The 13,566-nt window shown below is 40.5% G+C and overlaps 8 protein-coding genes across 8 annotated transcripts; 3 read left to right on the forward strand and 5 right to left on the reverse strand.

Moving 5' to 3' along the window:
* Positions 1-257: 257 nt before the first annotated feature.
* Positions 258-1,415, reverse strand: VCUG_01177 (uncharacterized protein; the record flags this gene model as incomplete). The annotated part of the gene is made up of 1 exon (XM_008076005.1): positions 258-1,415. The coding sequence occupies one exon, from the start codon at positions 1,413-1,415 to the stop codon at positions 258-260; it is 1,158 nt and encodes a 385-aa protein (XP_008074196.1).
* Positions 1,416-1,457: 42 nt separating this feature from the next.
* VCUG_01178 (uncharacterized protein) lies at positions 1,458-1,814 on the reverse strand (the record flags this gene model as incomplete). The annotated part of the gene is made up of 1 exon (XM_008076006.1): positions 1,458-1,814. The coding sequence occupies one exon, from the start codon at positions 1,812-1,814 to the stop codon at positions 1,458-1,460; it is 357 nt and encodes a 118-aa protein (XP_008074197.1).
* Positions 1,815-2,358: 544 nt separating this feature from the next.
* VCUG_01179 (uncharacterized protein) lies at positions 2,359-2,649 on the reverse strand (the record flags this gene model as incomplete). Its single annotated transcript, XM_008076007.1, has 1 exon — positions 2,359-2,649. A coding segment is annotated over one exon (291 nt), but the record flags the coding sequence as incomplete, so codon positions are not given.
* Positions 2,650-4,715: 2,066 nt separating this feature from the next.
* VCUG_01180 (uncharacterized protein) lies at positions 4,716-5,603 on the forward strand. The gene has a single exon (XM_008076008.1). It carries the CDS (start codon positions 5,039-5,041, stop codon positions 5,417-5,419), a length of 381 nt encoding a protein of 126 aa, XP_008074199.1. The 5' UTR covers positions 4,716-5,038; the 3' UTR covers positions 5,420-5,603.
* Positions 5,604-7,517: 1,914 nt separating this feature from the next.
* Positions 7,518-9,016, forward strand: VCUG_01181 (peptide chain release factor eRF/aRF, subunit 1). The gene has a single exon (XM_008076009.1). It carries the CDS (start codon positions 7,525-7,527, stop codon positions 8,662-8,664), a length of 1,140 nt encoding a protein of 379 aa, XP_008074200.1. The 5' UTR covers positions 7,518-7,524; the 3' UTR covers positions 8,665-9,016.
* A 143-nt stretch (positions 9,017-9,159) lies between these two features.
* Positions 9,160-9,703, forward strand: VCUG_01182 (D-tyrosyl-tRNA(Tyr) deacylase; the record flags this gene model as incomplete). Its single annotated transcript, XM_008076010.1, has 1 exon — positions 9,160-9,703. The coding sequence occupies one exon, from the start codon at positions 9,160-9,162 to the stop codon at positions 9,598-9,600; it is 441 nt and encodes a 146-aa protein (XP_008074201.1). The 3' UTR covers positions 9,601-9,703.
* An 822-nt stretch (positions 9,704-10,525) lies between these two features.
* Positions 10,526-11,311, reverse strand: VCUG_01183 (uncharacterized protein; the record flags this gene model as incomplete). Its single annotated transcript, XM_008076011.1, has 1 exon — positions 10,526-11,311. The coding sequence occupies one exon, from the start codon at positions 11,309-11,311 to the stop codon at positions 10,526-10,528; it is 786 nt and encodes a 261-aa protein (XP_008074202.1).
* Positions 11,312-12,017: 706 nt separating this feature from the next.
* Positions 12,018-13,499, reverse strand: VCUG_01184 (uncharacterized protein). Its single transcript, XM_008076012.1, has one exon. It carries the CDS (start codon positions 13,394-13,396, stop codon positions 12,110-12,112), a length of 1,287 nt encoding a protein of 428 aa, XP_008074203.1. The 5' UTR covers positions 13,397-13,499; the 3' UTR covers positions 12,018-12,109.
* Positions 13,500-13,566: the final 67 nt, after the last annotated feature.

Below are 13,566 nucleotides of genomic sequence, written 5' to 3' on the forward strand. Positions count from 1 at the left end.
TATATTCAGTGCAAATACGTGAAACAAACATTTTTGATTTCTCTCGAAGGGTCAAATAATTTATTTTTTTCGATTTATTAATAAGCTTCTGAGTTGTCTTTTTATTCATGCGATGATGATATCATCTAATGTTTGTTCACAATAATAATGAACTGTAATATCAGATGTAAAAACTACTACAAAAACACATGCAATATTTAGACAACACAAATCCATGAATATTATTTAATCTTATGATTCTCATATCTGGGTGTTATTTACTGGCGTATTAACTCTTCCAGATGTCCTCTAACACACTTATAAAGATCACAAACTTGTTGTTCCATATGTTCAGAGTTGTTATAATCCAACTCCTCAATTTTCTTAAGTATTTCATCTCGCCTTTCAGAATAGCTTGTGGAGAGATACCGTCCAATATATCCATACAACCATTTTACGTTTTGTCTTAGTGCATCCTTCATATGATCTGAATAGATACTAAGAATCTCCTTAAGAATGTATTTTCCATTTAAGTGCTCCATGCTTAGATTCTTATCCCAAGTAGCGAGACAATCATATTTTGTAAACCCAATCTTGTCAAATAAACCAGACAGCAAAAAGAATAGAGGCTCATATCCCTCCAAAAAAGTATCGCAAACAGTATCAGGATTACTCGCACCACAAACTGTTGAGCAAGTATACTCCAACTCGGAAAAAAATACGTACTTAGAAATAACGCTTGACTTAACTTTGAAGACACAAAGAAGTTGTGAAAACAGAAATGTACGAACAAAGGAACGATAAACGATCTGTCTCAGTATATTCTGTTTGTTATCGAACGGATTATCTCCTCTATTCCTCAGTTTTATGCATGATGTTGCAATGTTTTCGATTCTGCTGACAAGATATATCGTGATCGCTTTATCACGCAGCAATATTTTTGTTACATTGTTGTGGAACTGCACAAAATACCCACAAAGGCTTGTAAACTCAGAAAAAAGCAAACACTTGTCAACAACTTTGTTTCCGTACAGCATTTCTAATGAGTTTTCAAATAAAATATCGATCACATTTTGCATAATAAAACATCTATTACGATGAGAATGCCTACAACCTACACATTTCACACTTTGACTACTAAAATACTCTGCCTCACTTATCTTCTCATTAGTTGTTAGCATAGAATACCCTTCATTGTCATAGCTGACATAATTCACCAGCAACAGAGAAATTTTTTTCTCACCCTCACAAGGAACATCAACTTGTGCAATATCCAGCTCCAGAAATAACAATTTAAATCTTTTCATTTGTTCTTCTTCGCTTGTCCTAAATGTAATATATTCTGAAATATGTGACAAAATATCACAATTATCTGTTCCCGTATTAATTATCGTTCTCATATTTGTATGTAAACAACGTGCAAACTTAACCAACATTTTTTTTAGATTATCAAAATACCTGGATAACTCCAAATCTCCTTAATTATCCTTTGTTGTTTGATTATATTCTTGTGCAAAATCTTCTCTCATATTTATCACTTTAAAAATGACATTTTGCAACTTTTCAAGCCTGTCCGAGCGACCTTCATTCGATTGTCCGCTCATTCTCTTGCGTTTTCTTGAGCTGCTCGTTCCCGCACTTTCACTATCATGTTGTGCATGTTCTTGTGATCCATCGCTACACGCGGTCAACTGCGTAGGATGGCCGACTACTTCCATACCAGGATATATGAAAGTGTTGCTTGAAGAACTTTCTCCGATATGTCCACTATCCTCGTCGGGATACGAGTTATCCATCACATACACCGATCTTATCAGTATTATAATCATTTGCATATTTGGTAAGGGGTATTAACAAATTTTTTGTATTTATACGCTTTCCTAAAGTGCACAAACGGAAAAATCATACCCTTATTCATATGATGTGTAAATATTGAGCCAGTGAGCATGGAATAGCAAGAGTCATGTAATTGCTAAAATGAACAAAAATAATAAATAGCCTGGATAATACTTGGTTTATGTACCAACATTTTTTGTCAATAATACGTTTATTTACTTTCGACTTACTACATATAGTACATAGTGCAGAACGGGTAGATATATTTACTTCTTTTACTCATACAACTGATCTATTGAACCATGTTTAATGACAAAGAACATGTTGTAAAGATGTTTAGCTACTTACATCAGCGAGTAGATCCTGAAATGTTTCTTATGCTCAGTTCTATGCAAAGACTAACTTTAGCTGCACTGCTTGTTTTTCAAAAAAGGATGTATGAATGGATAGTATACCAAAATAACGCTTTTGAATATAACTAAAACATCAGGTCATTCCTTTCTACCAACTGTTGTATAGTTACAAATCAATAAATCATTTTCATTATAATGGCTCATTATACACAACATTTCTTGTGTATACTTTACCATTCTCACACTTTCCTTGGTCTCCATTGTCAGCAATATACACCCTTAGACCGTCTGCATAGCGCACTCTCGACAAAGCTACGTACAACTGACCATGCACAAAGACTGGGTAGTGCAGATAAACACCTACTTTGTCAAATGACTGACCCTGTGACTTGTAGATTGTCATCGAAAACGAAAGAAGAACCGGAAACTGTCTTCTCTTGAGTATGAATGGCAGCTGTGTTTCGCTAAATATCATTGTAATCTCGCCCGTTGTAGGAGCATTGTACCTGTTTATGTCACGATGAATGTTCTTGTTGAACACCATGTTCAGGTCCATCAACACTTTCCTTCACGCACTGCACTTCTCTCAACCTCAGCAAGATTCTGCACACGGGTTGACTTCTCTTATTGTCCTGTCAAGATTGTGTAGTATTGCTCTATTACACTTCTCATTTGCAGGGTTTCTCGATCTCAGATCTGTGGCATCGTTTGTATCAATCACATACAACTGTGAGTATCTCCTGTTAGTGTTTTCAAGCGGGTTTATATTGTATGTGTTGTGGTAGACCTGACCATGCACCTTGAAGAAGTACACCCCTCGTGTGAATTGCTCCACATGTGCACCCATCGACGCAAACGACAGGGCACTGTTGTACGATCGTATGTTGGCCTTGAAGTTTTTATGATCGCTGCTTGCTGTATCGGTGAACGGCGATCTGAGATACTCTGGATAGCTATCTCGTGGTGTGTAGGCCAGCTTGCCGAAGTGATAGCAGCTCTTGTACGCACGTCTACGGTGTGCCTCGTCTTTAAAGTGCATTGCCGTACAATTCGCACAGATCTGGTTGAGCTCACCAGCATAGTGCTCGGCTGTTTCACTTTGTACGTGATAGCCGTTACTATCAGTACTCTCATCAGATCCATCGCCACCGGCAAGACGATCATCTGATGACTCATCATCGTGATGAGATTTGTCACTGCACTCACCCATGAAAGTGATGCTGTCCTTATGTTCGTGTAAACAACCTTTTGTATTACCATGGTCTTGGTTGTTTACCAAACCATTAGTGTCTAATTTAATATTTTTTTCAATCTTCAGCTTTTCTTGCTCCATTGCCAACTTGTAGTTGGAAATCAACTTCTGAAAATTACTACATTTCCTTTTGACTCCTCCACTTCCTTTTTAATTGACATGATTTTGTCGCCACTCTTCATCTTGTCGATCCAAGTCTCCATAATAAATTTTTGCAGCCTTGTAAACGGCTTAGCAAATGGTTTAACAACAGCTTCCTTGCTGGAAGAAGATGATTTATCAGACGAATTATAATACACTTTTTATTATTTACTTTTTTTTACCCTTAATTTTCCACCTTTCCGTAAAATATTAATTACACGTGCTTTTTACACAATTTACTACTTTTTGGTGTTAACACCATTTTAGCAAGGAACGCATCATTAAAACGGTACAATTACATCTTTCTTGCAATAACAGCACAACTATTTATTTTAAAGTCGATCACGGTGTTATTGTTACCTGTTGAGAATGCTTTATTTGGTATTAGAGTGGTGCTATTCGTAAAAAGTACAATTTGCAACATTCTGGTTTATTACGTTAATATTTTATTCTTTGTTATTTTATACTTTTAAATGGTGATATAGCACGTATTCTGCGATTTTGCACGTGTAGTAATAGCACAACTAATTAATCTTGTGTTGATAAACCATGTGTACTTATACGGATAAATTCAAATATTTGAGGTAAGTAATGATCAAACAATGAATAAATAGTAAATATTAGTTAACTAAACCAATCATATACCTCACACTCAGCCACTACCATTCATACATTCCAATCTAACCTTGATCTGTTAGATCACCAACCTACCACCGGTATAAAACATTAATATTTATTTGCGTTTAATTCTTGCTCATTCATAGAAATGATAAAAATACAGAATTTATTACCGTAACATTACGTGGTACGTAATTTAGTGTGGAGCACAAAAAGTGTAAAATAGCTACGGTGCATTGCCTGTTCATTACGAACATATTTGCTGTTGAAAAGGGTATAATTGCTGTATCTGATTTTGTTACCCTTTTAACCGGTATGGAGCAGCGAGCTTCGCACGAATTGGGGACAAGGCGGTGTATTTCTGGGCATAAATGGTAGCATTTGGACGGCTTTGTAGCACGATCAGTATTTTTAAGGTACTCTTACGGCCTGTACTGAAAACTAACCTACCATATACTGCCATTACAGCGTTGCACGCCAAATAACAAAATTACATCGAACCGTACCTCAATACGTGACCAATGATAAATTCCTTAAAACATCATTTTACTGATTTATGATGTTCTGCTGATCAATACCATGGTAATTCACTGATTGTACCGCATTTATTGGTACGTGCTAAGCACCACGCTACCAATACGCACCAGCAAGTTTTTTACCAAAAGTACGTTTATTGCCTCCACACTTGGCACTGCTACCAGCGCAACCATCCTTTTCTTCTTTTCTCGTATTTCCCCTTCCATGTTTTTAATCTCAACTTTTCCATCCTAATTAACTGCAGAGCCTCTCAAAACGAAAGTATTAAACACACCAATAAAGAATAATTCACACGTATAAAAGTGCATTTGCTGTACAGGGCATGAAACCAGAACATAAGAAATACGTCCTATGGGCAGTCGTGCTGCTCGCTATTATCGGTCTGGCGGCTACGGTAGTTTACTTCGGATTCTTCCACGGCAAGAAGGAGGAAGATACGGAAGTGGGCAGTGGTTCGAAGAGGAGACCGAGCGAAACACGTGTATCTGGCAATCATCCGGCTGGTACTGATAATGATGATGACTGGCTGGCGTACACCATAGAACGCGTCAAAGAACTTAAGGAACAGAAGGATGGGCTGAAAATACTGATGGGGCTAGTTAAAGAAATTATCAATACAATGGGTGATGGCATTAAAGATTTCTTTGGGATAGGGGATGGGTCTGTCACACCTGGAAGTACGTCACCGGGACTTACAAGTTAGAACGGGTATTGTGTTTATGAGCATAATATTCTGCTATATAAATAAAAGTAAATGTAGCATGGAAGTAAATTAGTTGTGTCATGGAATAATTTGTTATAACATGGAAATAATTAGTAAACATACTTTGACACACGGGCACACGCTGATATGAAAGTAAATTTGATTGAACACGGACCGCCTTGGCAATAAATATAAATATCACATTCTCTGCTCGCAGTACATTTCTATACGATGAACTGCATTAGTTGAACTACCGTGTTGTGATACTCTGTGCTCAAGTATCTCTGGTACAACGTGATGCACATCCACACTTTGTATCGGTACATGACCTGCGCCGTCAAAAATTTTTGATAGCTGCTAGGATAGCGATACCTTTCTGTTGTAGTAAGTATTGAGCACACTTTCAGTGAAGAACTGCTAAGGATGTGATCTCAGACAAGCGCATTCGTTTGAATGGTGTTGAACGTATGGGTTATAAATGAAGGACTCGTAACGAAAGAGTACTAAACATGCAAATTATTATTCTTTTATGTCAGCATTCAATAAACAGGTTTTCTGCACTGGCTGTATCGTCATTGAAATAATTGAGATATGTCCATATTCCTTCTTCACATCGCAAGCTGCGCTTTTAGGCATGCTGCAACTAGGTGATATGTTAGAAAACGGCTTTTCCTAGAATACTTACATGCGAATACAGAGAAAAATTTTTTTACGGCAATGTCATACATTTATGCCAGCTATTATTTGCTTTGCCTATTCCAGCCTAAAGGATTATTTACAGCTTACGTTCCGCTATGAATCAGGCACTGTAATTTATCATTGTATACAATTAAACATACCATGTCTCCATCGTACAGCACTGCTAAATATTCTACCTGGTCATATCAAATAAGTCGTACATTAATGTTGTTCTTGAGATGGTGTACTTTTATACTTTTACTGTTCTAAGGTTCTAGAACAAAATGATTGCAAAAATGCACCTTATTAAGGTTTTAGTAAAACTATAAATATGCACACGATATGCATCGTAGATTAATGCATTATGAGGTGCACCTAACGGATCAGATACAAGTGAGCATTGAACAAGCGCACGACCAACATCAAGCATGTGTGCTACGGTAGAGGATGTTTTGGTCCTTGAAGAAACCATGAATTGATCACTTTTTTGCGATCTAAGCTTTGGTTTATTTCAGTATTCGATTGCTTATCTGTTTCTGAGGAGTAGCAGTCTTGCAGGTGGTTGTTGCTTCGGTGTTACCGAAGCAAGAGGTAAAATATTAATAGTTGAATTAACGGTGTACGTGGAGGGATGTTTCGTCACAAAAATATTACCAAGAATTGCAATTTGATGGATTTGCAATCCGAAATGCGGTACTCACTCACCGGAAAAAGAACCTTTGAATTGCGTTACCGAGTAATTTGCTGGTGTGACTCGTGGTAAATTCATTTCACAACGGATGCACTGCTCAGGCTGCACAATTGCATCAACCGAATTGAACTGAGTTGGTCAACAATTCTTTGAGATGCGCGTTTATTTATCAACTAGTACAATTCACCTGAATAATGCACGTTTCTTGTCCGCAAAGATCGATGATAGTCACCGGTTTTGTGTCATGACCTGATAGGATGGGATGCACGTGAGAAGAAGGATTATTTTGAGGGTTCATTATTGACTCGAAAAGGTAACGTTCTACCAGTAGTATAGCGCAGTTCACTGTACAATTGACCAACAAAACCTGTGTAGATCATCAATTCAGGTTAAGTTTATGTATTGCAATACACGAAGAACTGCATGATATGGCCGGTTAATAAAGAATGAAATACAGAAGAAAAACGATTCGCAAGCACTGTAGACAGGAAATGATAAGCTGAACACCAATAATATGCTATTATCGGTGTAAATACCCGGTAGTGCGAACGGTCGCAGCGAACACAGGGGATACAAAAATCATTCGCGCGGTAAATCACCACACTACAGGCGCACGCATCATTTTACTCGCTGATTAATCACGTGGAGCAAATGTAAGACGCTTCAGACAGATGAATTTATAAAAAATCTGATATGAACTAAAAAATTTTATAAACCCGCGACCCTTCTTCGCAATATGCAGGAAGACGAAATAAAATCGTACGCTTTGAAGAAACAGCTGCTGTATTTGCGGGACAGCAGGGGGAATGGCACATCAATGATAACGCTCATACTTCCGCCCCGTGATCAAATACCCAAGGCGTTAAAAATGCTTGTTGATGAGTACGGCACGGCATCAAACATAAAGAGCCGTGTTAACCGACTTTCAGTGCTCAGTGCAATCACCTCAGCACAGCACAAATTGCGGACATTCAAGAGCGTGCCACCGAACGGCCTGGCAATCTTTGTGGGCACTGTGATGGACAACAACAAGGAGAAAAAGATTTCTGTTGCGATGGAACCTTTGAAACCGATCAACACGAGTGTGTACATGTGTGACAGCCGTTTTCACACCGAGTCTCTGGTTGAGCAGTTCAAAGAAAATGAAACGTTCGGTTTTATAGTGATGGACGGTAACGAAACAGTATTTGCCACGTTGAACAGCAATGTAAAGAAAATATTGCACACGCTTAGCGTGTCTCTGCCGAAGAAGCACGGCAGGGGCGGTCAAAGCAGTGTTAGATTCGCAAGGCTTAGGATAGAAAAGAGGAACCACTACGTGAAGAAAGTAGCTGAGATTGCTAACTCGCTGTTTACGAGTGAGGAGGGGTATATTTTGGCAGGAACAGCTGATTTTAAGAATCAGCTTTTTGAGAGCGCAATTCTTCTCAAAAACATAAAAGATCGTGTTATACGTGTGGTAGACACAAATTATGGCGGTGAGAACGGTCTTAATCAAGCAATAGAGCTAGCACAGGACAGTTTGACAATGTGTCGGTATCTCAAAGAGAGGAAGGTGCTGCAAGAGTTCTTCAAGAACCTGGAGAATGATATGGTCGTATACGGCCAGAAGAACACGTTGCGTCTCCTTGATGAGCAGGCCGTCACCAAGCTGATAGTTTATGAAAACATTGAGGGCACAGTGGATGACCAGCTGGTCATAGACTGGTTGCTTGAGAATTATAAGCAGTACAATGCCGAGCTGAGTATAGTGAGCGATAAGAGCACAGAGGGTGAGCAGTTTAAGGAAGGGTTTGGTGGTATTGGTGGTATTTTGAAGTATAAGTGCTATGAGGATGATGGGTATGAGAGTGTGGAGAGCGATGAGATATTTTAGGAGGTGTGGTGAAGAGCTGCAGGTATTTTTATCGGTAATGTGAACGGTATTGTATCTTTAGTGGTGGATATTAAACATTTTGGCATTTGTTGTGTAGGGTGTTGTTGTATACATGTAGAACCATCTCTACACTGGGCGGTCCATGGCAGTTTCCTAAAAATTTATTAATTGCTACAGTTATTAATCAATGCTGGATTGATTAACTACTCCGGCTAAACTCACTGCTTGTCACGCAAGGACCGATTATTTGATCGCGGCATTGAGGAGCAGTGCTTCAACAATAATAATTTGGAAGGGTACTAAATGTTTAGATTGGTGATAATAATTTGCACGTTTATGTCTCGATTAAAACAAATTTGCTGTTAAAACTACCGCTTCACTGTTTCAATGCCAAACAAAGAATGCCTAAGCAATAATTTTTATTTGCACTTGCCCACGTGCCTGGACAGCACCGTACTATCCCCAACCATAAAAACGTTTTAATGCGCCCCCCCAATGCAGCTAATAATCCAAAAGGTAAAAAAAGCACAGGTCTCTGTAAACGGTACACCCATATCATCAATATCAGCAGGTCTGCTCATATACATAGGTTTCCAGCGCACAGACACTCCCGCTGCGCTGCACAAAGCGGTCCAAAAGATAAAATCGTTGCGATTGTTCGATGATGCTCCCATAGCAACGCACCACCACATCATGTTAATATCCAATGTTACGTTGAATGCGCGTATGAAGGGCAATAAGCTGGACTACCACATAATGATGGAGCAGGACAAAGCGAGGAGCATGTTTGAGTGTATGGTGCGTGAGATGAGACGTGTGCATGGGGTTGTTTCTACGGGACAGTTTGGATCTAACAGTGAGGTTGAGTGTGTTGTGGATGGACCGTTTAATTTTTTGTATGAGATTGAGGGTGGTGGGGAAAGCGTAAAAAGATGAGGATATGCGATTAGGGGTACGACATGGGATAGGTGAGGAAGAGTGGATGAAAAAGAGTGGATGAGGAAGAATGGGTGAGGAATGGGTGAGGAATGGGTGAGGAATGGGTGAGGAAGAATGGATGAGGAAGAATGGATGAGGAAGAATGGGTGAAGAATGCAATGGAAATGGTGTAATAAGAACCATGCTGTTGGTATGAAACGAACAGCACGTTGCCAAAGTAGCGGGTGTACATGAAATTACCGATCAGAATTGATTTATGCAGTTAACTTACAAATGCACAGTTTTGGCAGTGCGCCTCTCGCACGGTACGTGTAATCAATGCAATTAAAAATAAAATTTTACGTTTTGAATTTGTGGTTGTATTCTGTTGAATGCCGGTACAAAGGGAATGCTCATCAAACACATATTTGCTTCCCTGTACAAACTACGGTTTAGAGAAAGGGAAAATGAATAAACGGTTTTTTTGCTAAGAAAATTATTTGGGATGAAAGGAATAAATTTGTTGAGCACATAGTTTTTGGTTTTAGCGTTTAACAATAAAAATATTTATTATTGATGAGAATCTGTGGATGTGAATAAACGTATTCAAATCAAATTATCGTTAAAGCTATTTTGGCGTACGATCTTTGCTACTTGGATAACGTGTTGGGTTGGATTTGATACGACAATCTTTAAAAACTGCTATCACAGTCCATACTTGCTTTGCTACATCATGCCTTCGCTGTCGTGCACCAGTTCGTTAACTACCACGAAGAAGGGAATGTGCTTCACAGGGTGGGTATGGTAGTCCTGTACATTGGCACGAACACAGCAACACGACATTACAGATATTGAATGCAATGCTTTGCATAAACAATTAAGATTTTATTTCTTAAATAAGGTTTACATAAGTATAAATATAACTACGTACAACAAATTTAATCTACCATTCCGGTCCCCAGTTCTCATCTTCATTCTCTTCATCATGCACAGGTACGTTGCCCTTGTCCTCACGCACCGCTTCACCTGCACTTGATCTTGAATCGTTCTTTGCATCGGCTACCTGCCGATGCTGAGCACCAGCCGGTGGTTCATCGGCAGCATGCATCGTACTGTCTCCGCACTGAGCACCGCCACAAAGAGCATCAACCAGTGGTTCATCGGCAGCATGCATCGTACTGTCTCCGCACTGAGCACCGCCACAAAGAGCATCAACCAGTGGTTCATCGGCAGTGCTCACCACGCCAACGCCATCAGCAATTCTATTACGTGCAACGCTATCGCCGATGCCACACCTCAACTCATTTTTACCGCTTGCACCGCCATCTAGCACCACCCTGCTCCTCAAACCTTCATTCTCTTCTCTCAACTTCTTGTTCTCCTCCACCATCTCCATCACAAACTTCTTATGATTCTCAATCTGCCGCCTCATCACACTCACCTCCATCTCCTCTCTCTTCAATTTACTCACAACATTCAACATCCTCTTAAGTATCAGAAACAGGAAGAGTGTAATGCCGTTCAGGTAGAAATACTGCTGGTATGACCTTCTGTACAGCGAGTCGGCGAATGAAAACGCTATCAGCATGACGAGTGCATAAATAAGGTGATGGACGGGACGGGGAAGGGCTATTGTAAGCTTTTGGGGTGCGAAGGGTAATAAAAGAATGGTTAGGAGGAGCAGCTCCGATATTAGGAATGATTGGGTGATGAGCAATGTAAGTGACATTGAGGGTTGTTATTGTTTGTTTATAAAAGGAAATAATTTATAGGTGGAGAATTGATGGAGATGGTGGATTGGATATGATTTATGAGGAATTTAGTAGTGTTGTGGGGGATATGTAGTAGCATGTATTAGTAGTATTTATGAGAGTATGATGTAGAATGGATTAGTAGCATAGAGTAGTAGCATGGAGTAGTATTTATGAGAGTATGATGTAGAATGGATTACTAGCATAGAGTAGTACTAGCATGGATTAGTAGAATGGAGAGTATGATGTAGAATGGATTAGTAGCATAGAGTAGTAGCATGGAGTAGTAGCATGGTATGGCGAGTGATAAAGAACAGGTACCACGGTTGAGTAACTTTTTGACCGAGCTGTAAGGACGCACAAAAGATAACGCGTTAGCTATTCGAATGAAAGCACGGTTTACCACAAGATAGGAACACAGGTACCATTATTAACACATCTTTGCTCTGTACGTATGGTAAGAAAGATCAAATACAGACGATGCATTCCTTTTGTCCGCTTTCGAGTACAAATCTTGCAGTGGGATCAAAAACGCTTTCTTTATAAACGCACCGTTCCACGTGGTGTTCCCTGTGCTAAACATGAAAAGAAGAAAATCTCAGACCTACACTGACCCATTCGAAATAACAAAACAAACACAAGCACTTCGTGATCATCTGCCAAACGACAGTGAATGCTCGCGCCTTGCGCATCCAAAAGTCGTATTTAATTATTTTAAAGAGTGCATAAACGGCAGTTATATCTGTGCACCACGGCACACTCAGCGTGGCAGTGCCTTACTCGCTGAGCAGCGTATCAATTACCTTCTCAACATCCACCTTTTCAAGGTCAACGTTGCTCTGGCCGTGTCCTAAGAACACGACCGGCTTCTTGCTGAAGTAACAAAGATTGAGAATGGAGCCTATTCTGTCATCTACCGTATCAATCTTGGTCACAATGATTGCTGTCACCATGTCAAATGCAAGAACATCCTTTTCGTACCCCTTCAATGCCTCGCTCACGTACACCACGTCATCGAAACCAAGGCTTGTCAGCTTTCTAAGCGAGTCTATCAACGGCTTCTTATTGACACGGCCTGCCGTGTCAACCAGGATCACATCGTACGCCTTGCCATGCTGCAGGGCAGAACGTGCCACCTTCCACTCCTCCTTGTTGTACCCCTGCTGGTGTATGTCAATCTTGTGATTTATCTTTAAACGGTTCACGTACGTTTGCAGCTGCTCGATAGCACCTGCCCTGAACGTATCACATGCCGCCACGTACACGCTCTTATCATGCTTTGCAAAGTGGTAGCACAGCTTGCTCAGTGTTGTTGTCTTGCCAACACCGTTCGTTCCGACCAGCGCAACGCGGTACGGCACGCCCCCTCCCTCCCCAAGAATCTTTGTCCTTACGATGCTCCTCATCGTCTCACGCACATCGTCGATGCTCTCAGCATACATCAAAACATCACCCGCCACCTCCGGAGCCACGTTCTTGTTGAGCAGGTGCGTGAGCAACGCCTCACGATCAAAAGTCTTGAACAAGCGCCGTTTCACGTCAAACAGGTTAAACGTGCTCTTGGTGACCGGCACGTAGCTCACCGTGCGAGCAGAGCTCGAATAGTCCAACTCCCGTTCAGTTCCTACCCAGTGCCTGTGTTTCTTACCCTGTTTCTGCATGGCAGACCGCTCATCTACCGCCCGCTCACCTGCTGTTCCACCCTCCTGATACGCGGCAGCCATCCGATCAATCTGTGCATTCGCATCATCACCCACACACATAAACACCCTCTTCCCAATCATTCTATAGGCAACATTGCGGCCCTGCACCATTATTTCACCGTGCTGAATGTTCTTTCGTACTACCGTGTCGATTATGCTGTCGATGTACGGCGGTTTTGTGCCGGATTGATGGTGTACGTTGCCGTGAGTATCGAATATTGTAGAGTATAAAAGCATTTTGAGTGTTGGCGGGGTTGGTGCAATATTTTTGTTATTTTTGGAGTGGTTGCTCATTTTTTGTTTTTGGATGGTGATCAGCCTGTTGAACGGTACATATTTATTTTTGGAATGGTTGCTCATTTTTTATTTTCCTGAGAATGCTCAAACTTATGGTACCCGTTGGTGAGCATTACCTAATTTATTTTGCGGTGGGATGGAACTGCACACGATCTTCTGGTCATGCTGAGGTACGCCACCGCTGTTGTTTGCAATACCGGTGTATTTCAATGGCACAGCTGCGGTGAACGTGT

The sequence above is a fragment of the Vavraia culicis genome (genome assembly GCF_000192795.1).
Source record: "Vavraia culicis subsp. floridensis unplaced genomic scaffold supercont1.17, whole genome shotgun sequence".
NCBI lineage: Eukaryota > Fungi > Microsporidia > Pleistophoridae > Vavraia > Vavraia culicis.

What these genes read in the sequence shown, in the direction of transcription:
- VCUG_01180 (XM_008076008.1), top strand. Translation starts at nt 5,039, where the DNA reads ATGAAACCAGAACATAAGAAATACGTCCTATGGGCAGTCGTGCTGCTC.
- VCUG_01181 (XM_008076009.1), top strand. Translation starts at nt 7,525, where the DNA reads ATGCAGGAAGACGAAATAAAATCGTACGCTTTGAAGAAACAGCTGCTG.
- VCUG_01184 (XM_008076012.1), bottom strand. Translation starts at nt 13,396, where the DNA reads ATGAGCAACCATTCCAAAAATAAATATGTACCGTTCAACAGGCTGATC.